The sequence below is a fragment of the Chlorocebus sabaeus genome, chromosome 29 (assembly GCF_047675955.1).
Source record: "Chlorocebus sabaeus isolate Y175 chromosome 29, mChlSab1.0.hap1, whole genome shotgun sequence".
Classification (NCBI taxonomy): Eukaryota; Metazoa; Chordata; class Mammalia; order Primates; family Cercopithecidae; genus Chlorocebus; species Chlorocebus sabaeus.
Window position 1 is genome coordinate 22395391 of NC_132932.1, and position 22001 is coordinate 22417391.

At 42.8% G+C, this 22001-nt stretch overlaps 1 protein-coding gene across 4 annotated transcripts in view; it reads right to left on the reverse strand.

Annotated features, from left to right (window-relative positions):
• HOMER2 (homer scaffold protein 2) overlaps positions 1-21963 on the reverse strand; it is a 144171-nt gene extending 122208 nt beyond the window's left edge. For all 4 annotated transcript variants that reach the window (XM_007990234.3, XM_007990233.3, XM_037987783.2 and 1 more), the window contains exon 1: positions 21684-21963. In XM_007990234.3, coding sequence (XP_007988425.1) covers positions 21684-21865 — 182 coding nt within the window. In that variant the 5' untranslated portion in view covers positions 21866-21963. The remainder of the gene's footprint in view (positions 1-21683) is intronic.
• Positions 21964-22001: the final 38 nt, after the last annotated feature.

The window sequence follows — 22001 nt, forward strand, 5'->3', positions numbered from 1 at the left end:
AAAGCAGCATTTCCTTGGGAAGTCAAGAAGTGTTATGCAGCAGGAAAAGGTTCCGTCCTCTACAGGTTTGGGAAATACTATGCTAAACAAAGTGAAGTAAGTTTCTTTATTCTTTGTTTTTATGACCTTTAATATGTCAATGTAGACTTAAGAAATTCCAATAAATGAATACAATGTACTATATTTCCTTCCTCCCTTTCTTCCTTCCTTCCTTCCTTCCTTTTTTTGAGACAGGATCTCACTGCGTTGTCCACGCTGGAGTGCAGTGGTACCATCCTAGCTCACTGCAGTCTTGAACTCCTGGGCTCAAGGGATCCTCCTGCCTCAGCTTCTCTATTAATTGGGACTACAGGCACACACCACTATACCCGCTAACCTTTGTATTTTTTGTAGAGACGAGGTCCCACTATGTTGCCCAGGCGCATCTCTAACTCCTGGCCTCAAGTGATCCTCCCGTCTCAGCCTCCCAAAGTGCTGATATTACAGGCATGAGCCACTGTGCCCAGACTATATATTCTAAATTAGATGAATTTATTCACAATTAATCCTTAGGTAGTTTTTCCAGAGAACATTTTAGGAAATGCTCAAATAAAAGAGCCAATTTGACCTAATAGAAATAAGCAGTTGCTACTTTGTCTGATCTCAGGTGAATATCTCCTACCTCTGAGGTACTATTCTCTATAACCATAAAAATCACTTCTTGGGTTAAGGGGTAGAGCATAGTGGTTAAGTAAGAAGGTTGTCTGGATTTGTATTTGGCCTCCCATACTTATTAATCTCAGATGTGTTACCTAACTTCTCTGTACCTCAAGTTCCCTAGCTATAAAATGGGCAATATTGGTACCTCCTCTCAAAGGCTGTGGTGAGAATTAAAGGCACACATTGGGCTATTATCAAGCAGCAGAGTGCATTGACTCCTGAAGAGAAGTGGGTCCTCAAAGCCCATTTTTTTTTTATTTTCCAGCAGATAAAAGAGCGGTCATGGGGCCAGGCGTGGTGGTGTAGGCCTGTAATCCCAGCACTTTGGGAGGCCAAGATGGGAGGATCACTTGAGCCCAGGAGTTCGAGGCCAACCTGGGCAATATGGCGAAACCCATCATTACAAAAAATACAAAAATTAGCCAGGCATGGTGGCGTGCACCTGTAGTCCCTGCTACTGGGGGTGAGGAGGTTAAGGCAGGAGTATGGCTTGAGCCCAGGAGGTCGAGGCTGTGGTGAGCCAAGATTGCACCACTGCACTCCAGCCTGGGTGACAGAGTGAGACCCTGTGCCCCAAAAAAGAGGGGTCACTTTAGAGGGTATAACAAAGTTGGCATTGGGAGTATGGTAGAATTGAGGAGTGAATGGAAGGAGTAAGCATAAGCTGAAGGGGGCCATTATGCTGGAGCTCAAAGTATCTGGGAGGAAAAATGGAGGTACAGGTGAGAGTAACAGGCCCAGGGTGAAGGGGAAAGTTCACTAAAACATGGAGAAAGAGGAAAATAAAAGAATCAAGTCAACCTTGTAACAGATTATATAAAAATACATGCCTATGTGGGTCAGTAAGTATATTATAAAAACAGAATAAAAGGAGGGGGAAAAGAAAACAGTCAACTTCACAATTTCTTTAAGACAGCCTTAGCTGTAGCCTATGACTCCAGTGCACACCCTGTTGTTCCCTGACTCTTAAGGAGGTTGACAACATAGGATACTAGTTTGGACAGTGTGCAAAAGTGATTTTTACTAGGAGTCTCCAGCAGAAAAAGGAGTCACCCAGAATTGCATAAAACAAAAGTGGGGAAATGTTAAGATACTAATAGCCAAGAGGTAGAATAGAGAGGTTCCTCCTGGTGACTTGCAGGGCTAACCTGGGACCTCTTGGATTAGGATTTCAGTGGTCTCACTGGCATTTCATGACTGACATCTACTGCCACACAGCAGTGTGGGTTACAGTGGGCAAAGATGTTTCTCAGAAACTCTTCAGAAAACGTGTGTGAATGAAACTAATAGCATCTTGTCCACCTTCAGTCATCTTCAGATAAGAAACTTTAACTTCCTCAAGATTTCATGATGGCTGAGAATGAACTTACTAGGTCAGTTCTGAGAAAAGTAGTTTGGTCTCTTTAAAACCACAATGCAACAAGTCAACTCTAAAAAGGATGTTTGTGGCTGGATACGGTGGCTCACACCTGTAATCCCAGTACTTTAGGAAGCCAAGGCGGGAGGATTGCTCGAGTTCAACAACAGCCTGAGGAACATAGTGAGACCCTGTCTCTATAAAAAGAAAAATTAGCTGGGTATGGTGGCACACATCTGTGGTCCCAGCTACTTGGGAGGGAGGCGGGAGGATCAATTGAGCCCAGGAGTTCGTTCAAGGCTGCAATGAGCTATGACTGCCCCACTGCACTCCAGCCTGGGTGACAGAGGAAGACCCTGTCTCAATACATAACTAAATAATAAAAATAAAAAGATATTTGTGAGATGTTCAAATATGTGAAAATTGAACACGATTCTTTGATTATATTAAGGAATAATTTTTTTAGGTATGATAATGTAAGTTTTAAAAAAAGAGCTCTTAGCTTTGAGAGATACATGCTGAAATACCTACAGTTTGCTACAAAACAATCCAGTGGGTGTGGAGAAGTGGGTCAGGGTATAAATTGAGTGAGTTTGGCCATGAGTTGCTAATTGTTGAAGGTAGGTGGTAGGTATGTGATGGTTTATTATGCTGTTCTACTTTTGCATATGTTTGGAATTTTCCACTAAAAACTCCACAAAGCAGGCCAGGCACGGTGGCTCACGCCTGTAATCCCAGCACTTTGGGAGGCCGAGGTCGGTGGATCATGAGGTCCGGAGTTCGAGACCAGCCTGGCCAACATGGTGAAACCCCACCCCTACTACTTAAAAATACAAAAATTAGCAGGGCATTGTGGTGGGCATCTGTAGTCTGTTACTTGGGAGGCTGAGGCAGGAGAATCACTTGCACCCGGAAAGCGGGGGTTGCAGTGAGCCGAAATCGCACCACTGCACTCCAGCCTGGGTGACAGAGCAAGACTGTCTCAAAAAAAAAAAAGAAAAAAAAAAAAGTCCACAAAGCAGAGATATCTATGCCTGTGCAGTGGCACAGGCAGGCCATCTCATGTATATGTGTAAATATAATAGGTATTTTACTCATGTATTCACTCATTCAAAAATATATAACATATTGTGACAAAATTCACATAACATAAAATTCACCATTTTAATCATTTTTTAATTTTTAATTTCTTTTTTGTAGAGGTAGAGTCTCACTACGTTGCCCGGTCTGGTCTCAAACTCCTGGGCTCAAGTGATCCTCCCGCCTCAGCTTCCCAAAATGCTGGGATTACAGGCATGAGCCACCATGGCCAGCCATTTTTAACCACAGCGGAATTTAGTACTTTCACAATGTTATGCAACTATCACCACTATACAGTTCCAAAATATTCTATCACCCCACAAGGAAACCTCAAACCCAGTTAGTCAGTCAGTCCTCATTCCTCCCCTAGCCCTTGGCTACCACGAATTTGCTGTCTCTATGGATTTGCCTATTCTGGATATTTCAAATAAATTCAACACATTTCTTTAGATTTAAATTTTATTTATTTTTATAACTAAAACATTCACAGGTTTAAAGTTCAAAAGGGTCTGCAGTGAAAAGTCTCCCTCACCCCTCTTCCCCAGCAACACAGTTCCCTATCCAGAGGCATCTTTCCAGAAATTAAAAATTCCTCTTTCTTTACCCAGATGGTAGTATTCTATACACACTGTTCTGCAGTTGGCCTTACTTCACTTATCTCAAGGATCACCTTGTAACAGAACAAAAAGAGCTTTACTTTTACAGGTGCATAGTATTCCACCATTTCAGACTGTGTTTCACACAGTTAAGTGCTTTGGGGCTTAGAAATTAACAAAATATGGTCCTTTTCCTAGGCAGCTTAAAGTCTAAAAAGTACTTTCTTTTGAGAGGGAGTGTGGAGACAAACTATAGGTTTCAGCTTCAAGGCTGATCATAATCTCAGCTCACTTCACAGCCAGACTATCTGGAAGGAAAAAAAGAGATCTAAAGTAAAGTGGTCTGAGAAATATTGGGGTATTGGCTAGCAGATGTTGGCAAAGGTGACAGCAAACTGCTGCCTCTCTTCCACCTTATTCCCTAAGACAATTGATCACATCATTTATGTCCTCTCATGTTTTTTCTGATTAGAAAAGAAAGGGATTCTTATTGAGGAAATTTAGAAAGTGGATGGAGAAGCAGAAGAATTATCCATAGTTGTTTGTAAGCATGTTAAATAGCTGCTTAAAACTGCACTGCATTGACACACCATAACTTAATAGCTCCCTGTAGGAAAACAGCATACTGCATGGCAAGAGTCACACCATCTTGAGGAGAAACTGCCATGATGTTTGATCTCCTCACACAAAGGTATTCTGCAGTAAGGTCTTGAAACAATGCTGTACATAAACCCTCATAAAGATGCTTACTAACCTCCCCAGTGGTCATGAATCTTGGAAGAAAGTCTGAAGACATGACCAGCTGCACGTCTTTACCCTAAAAGCTTGCTATTTACAAAGGATACTTTCTGGAGGGCGGATGCGGGGATCTACCATTCTCATGGCTGCTTAGACATCACTTCTGTTCATAAGTCCCTATTAAATGTTTCCTTCTGAGAAGCTGGGTTTGTCAGCCTCTTTCTTCAGCCTCTAAGCTCCCTCAGCCTTTGTGGGTAGGTTCGCATACACCTACCGACCGAGGAACACTCCTCATTCACTTCCACATTTTAGAGATCCAGGAACTAAAGCTACAATAAATATTTATTTAAGGAGATGAAGAGACATCTAAGTGCATACAGTAAATGAGACAGGTAAGACATGGAGCCAGACATTTTATTTGAAAATTATCTTTATGAAATTGAAACCATAGTAATAAATAAACTTAGGGAAGATGCAGGGATAGAAAGAGAACAGTAACTGAAAGTTAACACTTCAGAGATTCCAACAATTACTGGATAGTAAAAATAAAAATAAAAAACTCTATGAATGAAATAGAGGAAGAGTCACTTAAATAGGACCTTTGTATTCTCAGCAACTACAGAAGATGCCTGCCAAACACATGCAATAAATGTTTGTTTAACTGAAATGAACACAACAGCTGGATGAAGAGAGACCTAGGATATCTGATGGGGGTGAGAGAGGATTATCATGTGAAAAATCACTCATGCCTAAACACTGTGAGGATTGTACATGGTAAGTCAGGGGCAAAGGCTCCATCCAGCTTATAGGTGGTAGCTGAAGTCATAGGAATAGATACAATTGCACATGCAGAGTATGCAGAATGAGAAGAGATCAAGGGGAGGGTCCTGGGCACACTGACCTCAGAGAAAGCAGGGTCAGGACTGCTAAAAATTTTGAGCAAGACCTCCCCATCCTGACCAGAAACACTTCTTGACTGAGGCAGGGGGAGGACAGAGCTGTCAGCAGGGCTTGGGGACTATTAGGAGTTATCTAGATCAGCAGATGATTTGAGAGGGCCCAAGAGAAGAGGAGGCCTATGTTTTGGGGCCTGAGAGAGGTCTCTTATCACCAGTGATTTTGTCACCAGGGCTCTGACAAATGGACAGGACTCTTCCTTCCAAACAATGTAATTTTCCCTGAAAATGGACCTAATAACGTGCCTCACATTACCATCAAGGCTAAATTAGACGCCACTGACTCATAATTCTATTTTTATCTTTGGTTTTGATCCTTACTTCCCATACAACTCAGTAAATGACAGCACTGCTCTTCTTCTACTGAATAATCTATTTCAAGGATGGGCAGTGGAGACTCTGTAGTTGTGTGTGCTATTACTACCTGTGCCACAGTAGAATCCTGTATAGTATTCATGTCGAATGTAAAGGAAAAGAGAATATACAAAATAAAGTAGATATCTTGCTAGGTAAATCCTCTGAGATAAAATTTCTTTATAATGGAGTCAGCTGTATAAGACAAAACATGGCCTCTTCTTGCCCTGCTGTGTTTTGCATGGATCTTGTGGCTAAGAAAGAGCCTTTGACTACAATAATATGTGGGTAAAAATATCTCCAGCTCCTGTTAGACTAAAAATGGCTCAAGATAAATAAGCCTTATCGCTGGCAAAATTCAATTCCCTTTGACAGATATTTGCTAATCACCAGCTGTGTTCCAGAGCCTGTGCTGAGGACACAGAGGTGAAAAGCCATAGTCCATGGCCCCTGGTAACAGCTGGATACCCAGACATGAGGAAGGGACTCTCTGAATTATTGATGGGAAGAAAATAGTCCATTCAAAGGGAAGATGTATTCCTCATTGTAAATTAATACACGGGCACCTGTTTACTGAGACTATCATGAGCTTGGTTAACATAAGCCAATTCTTGATAATGAGCAGCTCTGGATTTCTGGATGTCTTCAGCTAAAGATTGGGCTCTGGATTGTGCCATAGGTGCAGGTAAGTAAAATTATGGGGGGTAGGGAAGAGGAAGCTCATGTGCTCCTTCCTGCAGTCTAACTTTCACGGGGCACTGGGGCATGGCTCTTGTTTCTAACATTGGTGATTCCTATCCTTTCTCAAGAATTTTGAATCAGATGAGAGAGCGAGCGAGAGAGCAAGAGAGACAGACAGACACACACACAAAGACAAACAGAAGCTGTTGAGGAGGCAGAGCTGCTAAGGGTATCATTTTTTTTTTTTCTACTTTGACACCATTTTCAAATAAATTTTAGTAATTGTGTCACTATCCAGCCTGGATGGATAGCCAACTTCACTTTGACATTTCTCTTTAGATGCAACAACCTTATAGTGGAGAATTTATTTAAAATTTTAAATAGATTTTAGAGGATTCTTGGAAGCAAGAAACTATGGCTCTTGCCATTAATCTCTGACTGTGCTAAAATCAGTCCAGTTCTGGGCCAGTGCTTCAAAACCCTTCCTCTACTGTGGAAGGACAGAACAGAACTGATATGGGGATGAGGGAGGGAACTAACTACTTCTGCCACAGCCAACAGTAATATTATGACTGTCATCTTTCCAAGAGGTACATCAGGACACAGACTACTCAAAGGTAGATGTCTGGACACTAAGATTTTAATCATTAACTCCTGCTCTTAAGGTTTTCCAGACCCAAATCTCCTCTTCTGTTCTCTGTGCCATATTATCCTGGGGTTTCAACCAAGTGCTTCAAGGTTGTATATTCAAGCTAGGTTGCTAGCTTCCTTCCTTCCTTCTTTTGCTCTTAGGTATAATTTACCTACCATAAAATTCACCCATTGTAAGTGCGCAATTCATGATTTGTAGCACATTTATGGAGTGTGCAGCCATCACCCCTGTGTAGTTTCAGAACATTTCCATCAGCCCAAAAAGATCCTTAATGCTCATTTGTCGTCAATCCCTATCCTATTCTAACCCAGGCAATCACAAATCTGCTTTATGTCTCTATCAGAGCTTCTTTTTTGAAGAAAATTTTCGCCTTAACCGTCCAAGAACTCCTGCATCTCTACCTGAAGGTGGGGTGCCCTTCTGGCTAAGAATACAAATTATATTCTTAAAGTTTTGCAATAGAATGCAACTTTATGCCAGTGTGTCTGTAGAAGGCCATGGCCAGGTCAGCCATGGAAAGCACCTGAGTGGAAATAAATAGAAAATTCTCCTGCCTCAGCCTCCCAAGTAGCTGGGATTATAGGCATGTGCCACCACGCCCAGCTAATATTTTGTATTTTTAGTAGAGATGCGGTTTCTTCATGTTGGTCAGGCTGGTCTCGAACTCCTGACCTCAGGTGATCGGCCCACCTTGGCCTCCCAGGCGGAGGTTGCTGTGAGCTGAGATGGCACCACTGCACTCCAGCCTAGGCAATGAGAGCAAAACGTGAAGGGAAGGGGAAGGGGAGGGGAGGGGAGGGGAGGGGAGGGGAAGGGAGGGGAAGGGAGAGGGAAGGGCAGTTCTTAGGTGCTGCAGTAGAGGTACAAGAAAATGGAGATTGCCTCAAGTGCTGGCACAGCAGGAATTTCAAAGCCTCAGATATGGATAATAACCCGAAGTGACGTGGCCCCCTGAGTAACAAAATGCTTTATATGGAGGTAAAAGTTGTATCTGGGCGCTAAGCAGTGAGCCTGCAGTTCTACATGTTTGGACCTGGTAGACATCTTACTCTGTGTGAGTTCTCAAGAATCATTAAATTTGGGGTATACCTCCGTGAGGTACACATGCCTGGCATGTAGTAAATGCTCAATATTTACTACACAATGGTAGTCCTAGTAGTCTTCACATTTTAACATGGTGGTTTTCATAGGACAATGACAAAATGTTTGTATTAGAATCCCTTGTCAAGCCAAGTTAGAGTGTTTTATTTTGGTTTGAGAAACAGTGAGGAACTGTTTGTTAATGCTTATCTAGGCTACAGAAAACACACCATAGTTCATAAAATCATTATAATCTCATTTTGGAAGCAGGAAACTGAGCCTCAGAGAAGTATCTCGGCAAACTCACTCAGGTCATCTGCATCCATCTAAAGCCAATGTCTGGCCAGGCACGGTGGCTCACACCTGTAATTCTAGCACTTTGGAAGGCCGAGGTCGGCAGATTACATGAGGCCAGAAGTTCGAGACCAGTGTGGCCAACATGGTGACACACTGTCTCTACTAAAAATACAAAAATTAGCCAGCCATGGTGGTGCACACCTGTAATCCCAGCTACTTGGGAGGCTGAGGCAGAAGAATCACTTGAACCCAGGAGTCTGAGGCACGAGATTCACTTGAACTCAGGATGCCGAGGTGGCAATGAGCACAGATCGCACCACTGCACTCCAGCCTGGGTGAAAAAATTAAGCCAATGTCCTTCCCACTTAAAAATACTAAAGATCGGCCAAGCGCGGTGGCTCACACCTGTAATCCCAGCACTTTGGGAGGCAGAGGCGGGTGGATCACCTGAGGTCAGGAGTTTGAGACCAGCATGATCAACATGGAGAAACCCCATCTCTACTAAAAATACAAAATTAGCTGGGCGTGGTGGCGTGTCTGTAGTCCCAGCTACTTGGGAGGCTGAGGCAGGAGAATTGCTTGAATCCGGGAGGCGGAGGTTACAGTGAGCCGAGATCGCACCACTGCACTCCCATCTGGGCAACAAGAACGAAACTCCATCTCAAAAAAACAAACAAAAAAAATAATAAAGATCTCCATAGAGCAAAGGTTCACCACTCACCTATGGGAGGGGCAGACTTCTATGTACCACGGCAACAACAGAGTCAACACACGACAATGTCTAATTAGAATGAATATGCTCTAAACTGAGGAGAGAGACATATTTCCCCAGGTGAGTGAGGGTCACAGCTCATATTCCAAATATGATTGGGATGATATTACACAGGGGCTCCCTGGGGGAACTTGGGAGAGGAGACTAGTAAAGAGCTCTGTGAGTCAGCCCACAGGGAAATGCAGCAGTCTTGGAGTGTGTCTCTGAAGAGTATTCTACAAAAGAATTAGGACCCACAGAATGGGGGAAGATATTTACAAACTACCCATCTGACAAGGGATTAACAACAAGAATACATAAGGAGGCCAAATAACTCAATAAGAAAAAATCTAATAATCCAAAAAAAAAAAAAAGCAAAAGATGTGTTTTTGTTTGAGACTAAGTCTTGCTCTGTCACCCAGTCTGGAGTGCCATGGCATGATCTCAGCTCACTGCAACCTCCACCTCCCGGTTCCAGCAATTATCATGTCTCAGACTCCCAAGTGGCTAGGATTACAGGTACATGCCACCACCCCGGCTAATTTTTGTATTTTTTGTAGAGATGGAGTTTCACCATGTTGAGCAAGCTGGTCTGCAACTCCTGACCTCAAGTGATCCGCCTGCCTTGGCCTCCCAAAGTGCTGGGATTACAGACATAAACGTCTGGCCAGGCAAATGATTTGAACAATGTTTTTTGTTTTGTTTTGTTTTGTTTGAGACAGAGTTTCGCTCTTGTTGCCCAGACTGGAGTGCAATGGTGCAATCTCGGCTCACAACAACCTCCTCCTCCCAGGTTCAAGCAATTCTCCTGTCTCAGCCTCCCAAGTAGCTGGGATTACAGGCGCCACCACCACACCCAGCTAATTTTTTGTATTTTTAGTAGAGGTGGGGTTTCACTATGTTGGCCAGGCTGGTCTCAAACTCCTGACCTCAAGCAATCTACCCACCTCGGCCTCCCAAAGTGCTGGGATTACAGGCGTGAGCCACCATGCCCAGCCGACATTTCTTAAAATAAGATATACAGGCCAGGTGCGGTGGCTCACGCCTGTAATCCCAGCACTTTGGAAGGCCGAGGTGGGTGGATTGCCTGAGGTCAGGAGTTCAAGACCAGCCTGGCCAACTTGGTGAAACCCCGTCTCTACTAAACATACAAAAATTAGCTGAGTGTGGTGGCGGGTGCCTGTAATCCCAGCTACTCTGGAGGCTGAGGCAGGAGAATCACTTGAACCAAGGAGGCGGAGGTTGCAGTGAGCCAAGATCGCACCACTGCACTCCAGCCTGGGCAAAAGACAGACTCCATCTCAAAAAGAAAAAAAAGACATACAAATGGCAAACAGGCATATGAAAAGGTGCTCAACGTCACTGATCACCAGAGAAATGCAGATCAAAACTACAATGAGGTATCATCTCACCACAGTTAAAACAGCTTATATCCAAAAGACAGGCAATGAATGCTGGTGAGGATGTTGAGAAAAGGGAAGCCTCATACATTGTTGGTGGGAAAGTAAATTAGTACAACCACTATGGAGAAATTTTGGAGGTTCCTCGAAAAACTAAAAACAGAGCTACCATTTGATCCAGTAATCCCACTGCTAGGTATATACCCAAAAGAAAGGAAATCAGCATATCAGAGATATCTGCACTCTCATGTTTGCTGCAGCATGGTTCACAATAGCTAAAATTTGGAAGCAATCTAAGTGTCTATCAACAGATAATTGGATAAAGAAAGTGTGGTACATATACACAATGGAGTACTATTCAGCCATAAAAAAGAATGAGGTCCTGTCATTTGCAACACCATAGATGGAACAGGAGGTCATTATATTAAGTGAAATAAACCTGGCACAGAAAGACAAACATTGCGTGTTCTCACTTACTTGTGGAATCTAAAAATCACAACAATTGAACTCAAGGAGATAAAGAGTAGGATAGTTACCAGAGGCTAAGAAGGGTAGTGGCATGATGGGGGATGGTGGTGGGGATAGTTAAATAGTACAACAAAAATAGAGTAAGACCTACTATTTGATAGCACAACAGAGTGACTATAGTAAATAATAATAGTACATTTTAAAATAACTAAAAGAGTGTAATTGGATTGTTTGTAACACAAAGGATAAATGCTTGAGGGGATGGATATGCCATTCTCCATGATGTTCTTATTTCACATTGTGTGCCGGTATCAAAGCATCTCCTGTGTCCCATAAATATATATACCTACTATGTACCCATATAAATTAAAAATTTTTTTTTAAATTTTAAATAAGGCCGGGCGCGGTGGCTCAAGCCTGTAATCCCAGCACTTTGGGAGGCCGAGACGGGCGGATCACGAGGTCAGGAGATTGAGTCCATCCTGACTAACACGGTGAAACCCCGTCTCTACTAAAAAATACAAAAAAATAGCCGGGCGAGGTGGTGGGCGCCTGTAGTCCCAGCTACTCGGGAGGCTGAGGCAGGAGAATGGCGTGAACCTGGGAGGCGGAGCTTGCAGTGAGCTGAGATCCGGCCACTGCACTCCAGCCCCGGCGACAGAGCGAGACTCCGTCTCAAAAAAAATAAAAATAAAAAAATTAAAAAAAAAAAAAATTTTTAAATAAAATAAATTTTAAAAGAATGGTCAGTTTGCATCCTCTGCACCCAAGAATTCATATTCCTCACAGGAGCTCACTTCTGGCAATCCATATAGTGTGTGTGTGCATGCACTCTGTGTATATGCTTGTTGTAGAATCACCTTCTTCAGTAAATTTCTCAAGGTTAATTTCACTTTCCTCTTATTCTTCCTTTACCCTGAAGTACCTCTATACTTATACACCTAGTTGCAATTATCTCTCCCTGCATCCCATTAGATTATTATGCACTGTTTTATTTATTTATTTATTTATTTTTGAGACGGAGTCTGCTCTGTCACCCAGGCTGGAGTGCACTGTTGCGACCTCAGCTCACTGCAACCTCCGCCCCCCAAGTTCAAGCGATTCTCCTGCCTCAGCCTCCCAAGTATCTGGGATTATAGTTGCCTGCCACCACACCCAGCTAATTTTTGTATTTTTAGTAGAGATGGGGTTTTGCCATGTTGGCCAGGCTGCTCTAGAACTCCTGACCTCAGGTGATGCACCCGCTTCGGCTTCCCAAAGTGTTAGGATTACAGGCGTGAGGCCACGCTATTTTATATACTGCATATATTACCATCATAACTATCTTTTGGATGACTCTACAATTAGATCTTAAGATTTGTGTGGGGTTTTTTTTTTTTTTTTTTTTTGAGACAGAGTTTTGCTCTTGTTGCCCAGGCTGGAGTACAATGGCATGATCTTGGCTCACCACAACCTCCAGGGTTCAAGCAATTCTCCTACCTCAGCCTCCCAAGTAGCTGGGATTACAGGAATGCGCCACCACGCCCAGCTAATTTTGTACTTTTAGTAGAGACGGGGTTTCACCATGTTGCCCAGGCTGGTCTCAAGCTCCTGACCTCAGGTGATCTGCCCCCCTTGGCCTCCCAAAGTGCTGGATTACAGACGTGAGCCACCCCACCCAGCTGTGTTCCACATGTTTTTAACTCTCCTCACTCCCGCAACACTAAGCCCAGAAATAAACTGTATAGCAATGTTTGTGGGGTGAAAAAAAATCCTAAGAATCTTTAAAGTAGGATTATACCTGAACACAAATAAAATATTAAATGATCTTACTTTGCGTTAACAAAAATCAAGCAAATTACAGCAAAATGCTGAAGAAAAAAAGTAATTTTTGCGGTACAGAAATAAGTGCTTGCAGCTCATTTCTAGCCAGTAGTGGTTTAGTCATAGGGAGGTTGTTAAACACCTTTCTGAGAAGCTCCCGAGGCACATGTGTTATCGAAGGGAACATATGGAACCCACCATGGGTGCAAACGGGGTGCCTGGGATTACTTGGATCCACGGTTTTGTTAATTTTCCAATCCTGTTAAAGGATTCACCTTCATTCTGATTAACTTTCTTAAATGTTTACCTCATATTTGCCAACTGTTTAAATTGGTGCTTCAACTGTTGTGACCATCTGCTCAGAGAAAACTTTTAGATTATGTCACAATTTTCAGAGCCTCAAATCAGTTTTAGAGCTGGAGGAGACCTTATAAATCGTAAAGTCTAAGTCCTTCACTCTTATGTTAATAAATATCTCTTCACTGCCTGATATGTTAGCCTCAGTGCTAGGGCTGGAGATGAAGAGACATCACACATGGTCCCTGTACTCTTAGCACTTACACTCTAGCAGGAAAGAGGGACATCAAAACAGATTCAATAAGGTAATGTGAATGCCTATCTGATAAAAGGGAGTCCAGGGAACAAATGTGTTATGTACAAGAGGTGGGCTGAGTCTTTATATATGGTTGAATGTTGACTCAGGGGAGAGGAAGTGGGAAAAAATTAGTCAAAAATAAAACTGGAAGCCTGGGCCCGGTGGATCACGCCTATAATCCCAGCACTTTGGGAGGCTGAAGCAGGTGGATCATTTGAGGTCAGCATTTCAAGACCAGCCTGGCAAACATGGTGAAACCCCGTCTCTACCAAAAATACAAAAATTAGCTGGGTGTGGCAGCAGGCACCTGTAATCTCTGCTACTCCAGAGGCTAAGGCAGGAGAATCGCTTGAACCCGAGAAGCAGAGGTTGCAGCAAGTCGAGATCGTGCCTCTGCACTCCAGCCTAGGCAACAGAGGGAGACCCCATCTCAAAATAAACAAACAAACCTGGAGAGGAAGGCAGGGGCGAGATCAATAAATATTAACTGAGCACCAACTATGTATCAGATTGTCAGACATAGTCTATGCTCATTGCTAAAGATGTGAAAGACACGGCCTTACCCTCTAGGAGTTTATGATTTAGGTGGATGTAAACAAATTACAATTACTCACAGGAATTCACTTCCTGTGATAAACGCATGACTAGGTATATGAAAGATATAAAGGAAAGAATAATCTGTTCTCCTTGGAGGTAGGGACAATACTGGGATGTATTACGGAAGATAACCTGAAGAGGCTGTTTACCAGGTAGAGCAGAGTGGGGAGGGCACTGCAAACAGAAGCAACAGCATGTGTTCAACACAGAACAAAGTCTTCTAATAACTTTAAACAGTTTGATATGGGTATGCATTTAGTTCATTTAGGCAGTGATACAGTTTGGCTGTGTCCCCACCCAAATCTCATTTTGTACTTTCAACAATCCCCATGTGTTGTGGGAGGGAGGTAATTGAATCATGGGGGTAGTGTCCCCCATGCTATTCTTGTGATAGTGGGTAAGTTCTCATGAGATATGACAGTTTTTCATTTTTTTGAGAGGGAGTCTCACTCTATTGCCAGGCTGGAGTTCAGTGGCATGATCTCAGCTCACTGCAACCTCTGCCTCCCGGGTTCAAGCGATTCTCCTGCCTCAGCCTCCTGAGTAGCTGGGACTACAGGTGTGTGCTACCACACCCAGCTAACTTTTGAATTTTAGTAGAGACGGGGTTTCACCATGTTGGCCAGGATGGTCTCGATCTCTTGACCTCGTGATCCACCCACCTCGGCCTCCCAAAGTGCTGGGATTAGAGGCGTTAGCCACAGCACCCAGCCCCAATCTGACAGTTTTATAAAGGGCTTCCCCCTTCACTTGGTTCTCACTTTTCTCTCTCCTGCCACTATGTAAAGAAGGACGTGTTTGTTTCCCTTTCTGCCACAATTGTAAGTTTCCTGAGGCCTCCCCAGACATGCTGCACTGTGAGTCAATTAAACCTCTTACCTTTATAAATTACCTAGTCTTAGGTATATCTTTATTAATAAAGCAGCATAAGAACAGACTAATACAGGGAGAGTGGCAGGAGATGATACTGGACCAATAAGACAGAGTTGAATCTTGATCAGCTGCGCATTCCAAACTAAGGAGCTTGGATTGTATCCTAGAAGAAATTAGGAAAGGTTGATGGATCCAGGGCTAGATATAATCAAGCTACTCTGAGCTAGCTGATAGATATATAATTAATTATATTATCATCAATTATTTTCTGTATGTTTCACAATGATAAAGGATGCTCTACTAGCAGAGTGGAGAAGGGTCTGGAGGGGAGCAAGGCCAGATACAGGGACTGACCAGTTAAGAGACTGTCACCTTGGTTTGTGTGAAAAATGATGAATGCTACAACCAAGAGGGTCACATGAAGGAAAGAAGAGGAGTGGACAAACAGAAGAGAAAGTTCAGTCAGAAGCTGAAGTTCACAGGACTTAGGGAGACACTAAGTATCTGGAGTAAGAGAGATGGAAGAGTCCAGGATGGCTGCTAGGTTTCTGGCAAGGGAAACTGGGAGGAAGCATTCTCTGAAAATGGAAAGAGAGGTAGATAAACAGGTTCAGGAAGAAAGATGAACTCCCATTTAGACACATGCTGCAGATGCCTGTTGGACATCCAGATGGAAATTTCTAGCAAGCAGAAGTATTTACGAGTCTAGAGCTCATATGTGATGGATGGCTGGAGATATCCATTGTTGAGTCATCGGAACAGAAATGGAAGCTGAAGCCACAAAAGTGATAGTCTGCATAGGCAACACAAGGAGAGTACAGGCAAGGTTATGGGGATACCAACATTTAAGCAGCAGGCAGAGGAAGAGGGAATCAGCCAAAGAGACAGAGATAGAAAAGTGTATCAAATATATGTATGTATGTTTATATATATACACATATAGATATGTAAATTTCTGTAAATAATTTTTATTTTTTGTTATATACCACTAAGAGGTATATATTATGTTTCGATGTCTTAAAAAAGGGCCCAGCCAGGAGCATGCCTGAAATACACAAACCAACCAATCAAGAGCCATATCCCCTCTATATGGCCCATCCACCCCACAAGACAATATTCCTGTCTCAATCACCCCAGGGCCAGGTACCAGGCAACTAGGGACCATCCCTATAGTTTACAGCCCTCTGAAGTTATTCAAACTAGCCAATCCTAAAATGTTTACCCTGACCTGCCTTTCCTTTCCTAATGAAACTCCAGTAAAGGCTCCAGCTTAATGCTTTCCCCTTGCTTCTGTCTTCCGCCTCTGACCACCCTGGTGTCTTTCACATGTGGCCCTGCGTGGCATGTTGTGCTTCCTATCTCCAAGACTTGTGAGTATAATGAACTTTGTTTTTCAGAGCCTCTCCTGTATCTCCTTTTGTGGCCACACCTGACTGACCATCACATAAAATAATACAGAACAATAAGAAAACAGTGACCCAGGGAAGAGGAGAATCATGAGAAACTTGGAAACAAAGTGAGAAGGTTTAAAGGAGGAAGGAGATAGAGGCGACAAATACTGCACAGATAATGAAATATGCTGACGATTTTAGAAAGAGTCTTGAATTTGGCCCTGGGAAAACTTTTCCCTAGTGAACTTTGCCAGGGTGGTTTTAGTAGAGTGGTTTCAGTGGAGTACTCAAGGACAGAAACTTGACTGAATTGTATGGAAAAGGTAGAGAAGTATAAACTACAGGTGTGGAGTATTCTTTGTAAAATACCCATGGGGGTGGGGGGCGGGAGGGGGCGCGGGAAGGAGATCCGAGATAGTCTGAGGAGGATACAGGATTGAGGGCAGGGTATTGGTTTTGTCTTGAGACTGAAGAAATTTGAGCAAGTGTGGGGATGGGAGCAGCCAGTAAAGAGGGACAGTTGAAAACAGAGAAGAGAGAAGGAATAATTGCAAGCACAACTTGCAAGAGCAGAGGATGCACTGGCCAAAGACACAGGCAACTGCAAGCTGCCCAATATCTCCCTCTTCCTATCCCATTTGACAGGCCCATTTACCAGCTGTGCCCCTGGATAAATTGCATAACCTCTTGACCGCTTTACTGTCTCTAAAGTGGTTGTTGTCCAAGATCACAAATGGCCTCTGAAAGTAGAGTTCTTTTGATGCTAGGATTCCCCAGGACTTTCTGCTGGTATGTTTTGCCTGTAGATCATTGGGTCAAACTAAGGTTTAAAGTTATGAGTAACTGCACACTGCTATTGGGAATGTAAAATGGCACAGCCATTATGGAAAACACTATGGTGGTTCCTCAGAAAATTAATAATAAAGTTATCATATGATCCAGCAATTCCACTTCTGGGTATATACTCAAACGAATAGAAAGCAGGGACTTAAATAGATATTTGTATATCTATATTTACAGACACATTATTCATAATAGCCAAAAAGAGGAAGCAGTTCAAGTGTCCATTAATAGATGAATGGATAACAAAATACGGTGTAAACATACAATGCAATATTATTCAATAAAAGGGAAGGAAATTCTGACATACGCTACAATATGGATGAACCTTGAGGACCTTATGCTAAGTTAAATAAGCCAGTCACAAAACGGCATATAATGTATTTCATTTGCATGAGGTACCTAGAGTAGTCATATTCATAAAGATAAAGTAGAATGGTGGTTGCTAGGGGCAGGGAGGAGAGGAAAATGCAGTTATGGCTTCATGGGCACAGAATTTCAGTGTGAGAAGACGAAAAAATTTCTGGAGATGGACGGTGGTGATGGTTGCACAACAATGTGAATGTACTTACTGTCAATGACCTCTGCACTTAAAAATGGTTAAAATGGTAAATTTTATGTTACATATACTTTACCACAATTTAAAAAATACATCTGCTTAGGTAAAACAAAATGTCTACAATTAGTAGAAAAAGACACTATAAATATCATGATGTAACCTTTCTCATACATATCAACAGGCCCAAGGATATTAATATCCAGAAGAATATAACTGATGCTTGAACAGTGACTTTTAGTTGCCAAGCAAAGATTAAATTATGGCCCACATACTATGGTTATACCAGATAGGTAAGAGGCACATTTTGCAAACATTTCCATCAAAAGTGGTTTCAATGAAAAATTTCTGATGCTTAAAGTTTGAGTGTCAGTTATCTAGAAAATTCCCCTTCATGAAACAGATTTCCTGTTGTCAGAAAATGAGACATAATAATCAATAAGATAACAGAGTATGAAAAGACATTGGTAGGCAGAAAATAATTTCATTTGAAAATTTGAAAATCTGCTGGAATACCTAGAGTTCTTCATAGAAACTCTCAGAGGCCTAGAGGCCCCTAAGTGTCACACACAAATTTACAGGAGGGAAATACCAGTTGAGTATGCCTGCTATGAAACTCTGAAATCCAAAATGCTCCAATGAGCATTTCCTTTGAGTGTCATGTTGGCACTCAAAAAGTTTTCGATTTGGGGACATTTTGGATTTTGGATTTGGGGATTAGGGATGCCCAACCTATATATTCTTTTCTGGGTAAGTCCTCATTACTTACAAATAATGTCAGTAATAGTCACAAGGAAACAAGCAAACTAGCCTACAAGAAGCCCCTTTCCAAATATCCTCCTTGATTCCTGATATTAGGTGGGGAAGCATTTTTCTCAGTTTTTCAATTGTTACACCGCCCCCTTCAAGTTTTCTATGTCCTATTCTTGTCTCCTAAATATGGGTATTTCCTGAGGGATAGGCCTTGGTAGCCTTCTCTTCTCTATGAATGCTTTCCCTGTTGAAAAGATCATATACAGCTGCTCCTTGATTTTTGACAGGGTTATGTCCAGATAAACCCATCATAAGTAGAAATATCATTAAGTCAAAAATGCAGTTAGTACACCTAATCTACCAAACATCATAGTTTGGCTTAACCTACCTTAAACATGCTCGGGACACTTACATTAGCCTATAGTTGGGCAGGCTCATTTAACACAAAGCTTATTTTATAATAAAGTGTTGAATATCTCATATAATTTATTGACTACTGTACTGAAAGTGAAAAATAGAATGTATAGGTACTCAAAGTACACTGCTACTGAATGCACATGGTACCACTGTAAAGTATAACAATCGTTAAGTCAAACTGTCCTGTTGGGGAGCATCTGTACACAAGTTATTTCAACTATTGTTTCTTCATGAATTACTGACACATTTACACATCTGGGCAGAGACTCTCTTTCCTGAGCTTTAGTCTTGAATTTCTAACAACACCCCCGGAAATTTTCTCTCGAATATTTCACCAGTGTTTCAAATTTTACAAATGTATTTGGGCTCTGAGTTCATTTTTGCCTTAAAGCCAATTTACCTTATAGATATTCCTTTTCAGCCCCAATTTCCCAGGCTTAAATAATTGGAGTCTTTCCTGATTTCTCTCTTTTTTTTTTTTTTTTTTTAAGATGGAGTCTCACTCTGTTGCCCAGGCTGGAGTGCAGTGGTGGAATCTCAGCTCACTGCAACCTCTGCCTCCCAGGTTGAAGCAATTCTCCCTGCCTCAGCTTCCTGAGTAGCTGGGATTACAGGTGCCCGCGACCACGCCCGGCTAAGTTTTTTGAATTTTTAGTAAAGACAGGATTTCACCATGTTGGTCAGGCTGGTCTTGAACTCCTGACCTCAGGTGATCCACCTGCCTCAGTCTCTCAAAGTGCTGGGATTACAGGAGTGAGCCACCGCACCCAGCTTCTTCCCTGATTTCCCTTTTTTTTTTTTTTTGGTTCTTTTTTTTTTTGAGATGGAGTCTCGCTCTGTCGCCCAGGCTGGAATGCAGTGGCACGATCTCGGCTCACTGCAAGCTCCGCCTCCCAGGTTCACACCATTCTCCTGCCTCAGCCTCCCGAGTAGCTGGGACTACAGGTGCCCGCCACCTCGCCCGGCTAATTTTTTGTGTTTTTAATAGAGACGGGGTTTCACCGTGTTCGCCAAGATGGTCTTGATCTCCTGACCTCGTGATCCGCCCGCCTCAGCCTCCCAAAGTGGTGGGATTACAGGCATGAGCCACCGCGCCCAGCCTCCTTCCCTGATTTCTGCCAATCTTTTTCTCCCATCATCCACTCAGTAACTAAGGATAGTACTATTCATATTAAGTACTGTACACTAACCAATTGCACTACAGGAGCTCCAGGATAGTACTATTCAATTATTGTAACCTTGGTTGTTACACCTCTTACCTTTACTACCCAACACCAAGACTATCCTATTCCCTCATCCATACTATCCTATACACTTTTGCTAGGTTAATGTTTCTAAAACATTACTTGGAATATTCATAGTTCTATCATTCATTCCACAAACACTTACTTAGTGCTAACTTCACGTAAAAAGCACAATGTGGGGCTGGGCTTGGTGGCTCAGGCCTGTAATCCCAGCCCTTTGGGAGGCTGAGGTAGGCGGACTGCTTGAGCCCAGAGCTCAAGACCAGACTGGGCAATACTGTGAAATTTCATCTCTACAAAAATACGAAAAATTAGCAGGGCAGTGGTGTGCACCTGTAGTCCCAGCTCCCGGGAGGCTGAGCCAAGAGGATCACCTGAGCCCAGGAAGTTGAGGCTGCAGTATGCCATGCTCACGTCACTGCACTCCAGCCTGGGCAACAAAATGAGACCCTGTGTCAAAGAAACAAACAAACAAACAAAAAAGCACAATGTTAATACACTCCAGAATGTAGAAATGCATTAGATAAAGGCCTGTTTACAGTTTAATAGGGGGAAAAACTTGCAAGTAAATAATTGTAGATCGAAGTTAGAAAGTGGTAATAACTAAATACATGAAGTTCCAGAAATATGATGGATTTTCAATAGAAAGAAAAATTATTTCTAGGTGGAGATGTCACTTTCTAAAGCTTTAAATAATGGAAAGAATTTCAGTATTTGGAGATGAGGGAGACGGACAGGTATTTCATGCAAGGGACATAAGCAATCTATAAAAATGTAATAATTTATGCATAAAGTACTTCACAGGGTCTGGTTTACCACTGACTGAGGGAGAATGCAAGGGGAACAGCAGAAAACAAAAAAAACTTTTGAATCCAAGTTAATAAACTTGACCTTTAATCCACAGGCAACAGAGAGTCATTGGATCAGCTATTTTGGATCACAGTGGTGCTTGAAGATGACTACTCCTATAGCAGGTATATGTAAGATAGATTAGTAGCAGAGTGATGCTAGAGGCAGGACATCAATGAGAAAGGTACTGCACTGACACCGTGCAGGGGATGGTAATGAGAACTTTGATTAGGTGGGGGCAGTGGTTAAGAGGATGCCAGAATTACTGTAGGGGTACAATCGACAGGACTTGGCAAGTGATTGGAGCATGGGAAGGAAAGAAAGGGCATCAAATCTGACATCAAAGTTTCCAAGTTGATTGTATTAACAAAAACGGGTGCATAGCCTGGGAAGTAGTTTGGGAGGGAAGAGGCCAAGCTTTGTAGGGATATTAAGTGTTTATACATTTGCGGAACATCCCAGAACACATGGGCAAGGCTCTTGGAAGTAGCTGGATACTGACGACTGAAGTTGGAGTAGAGAGTAGTATGTTTCTGCAAAACCACATACAAAACGGACTACGGAAATCTTACTACCGAGGCTTGCCCAGGCAGGAGAGAAAGGTGTAGCATCCCTGAAGTCATCAGTCGTGTCTACTCTTCACGGCCTGCTCTCACCTCAGTTCCCCACGAAGACGCCGGGAGCAGGCGGCCGAAGGAGCCTTTCCCTCCCTTCTCCGGTGATTCCCAGAACTTCCGTCTCTACCCGTCCACGGCTCCCAGTCAAAGGAGCTTAATAGACGGCGACGTTTTCGACTGGCCACCCACCAGGCAGGCTGAAAGCGCATGGAGGGCATCATCCACCTTCAGACAGCTACTTGCCCACACCTCATCGAGCTCTGGGCGTTGCGCCAGTATTTGAAGAAGCGATCTGTAGCAAAGCGAGCCACACGACGAGCCTTAGTTATCGCGAGACTTGACAGGCACCCTCAACAT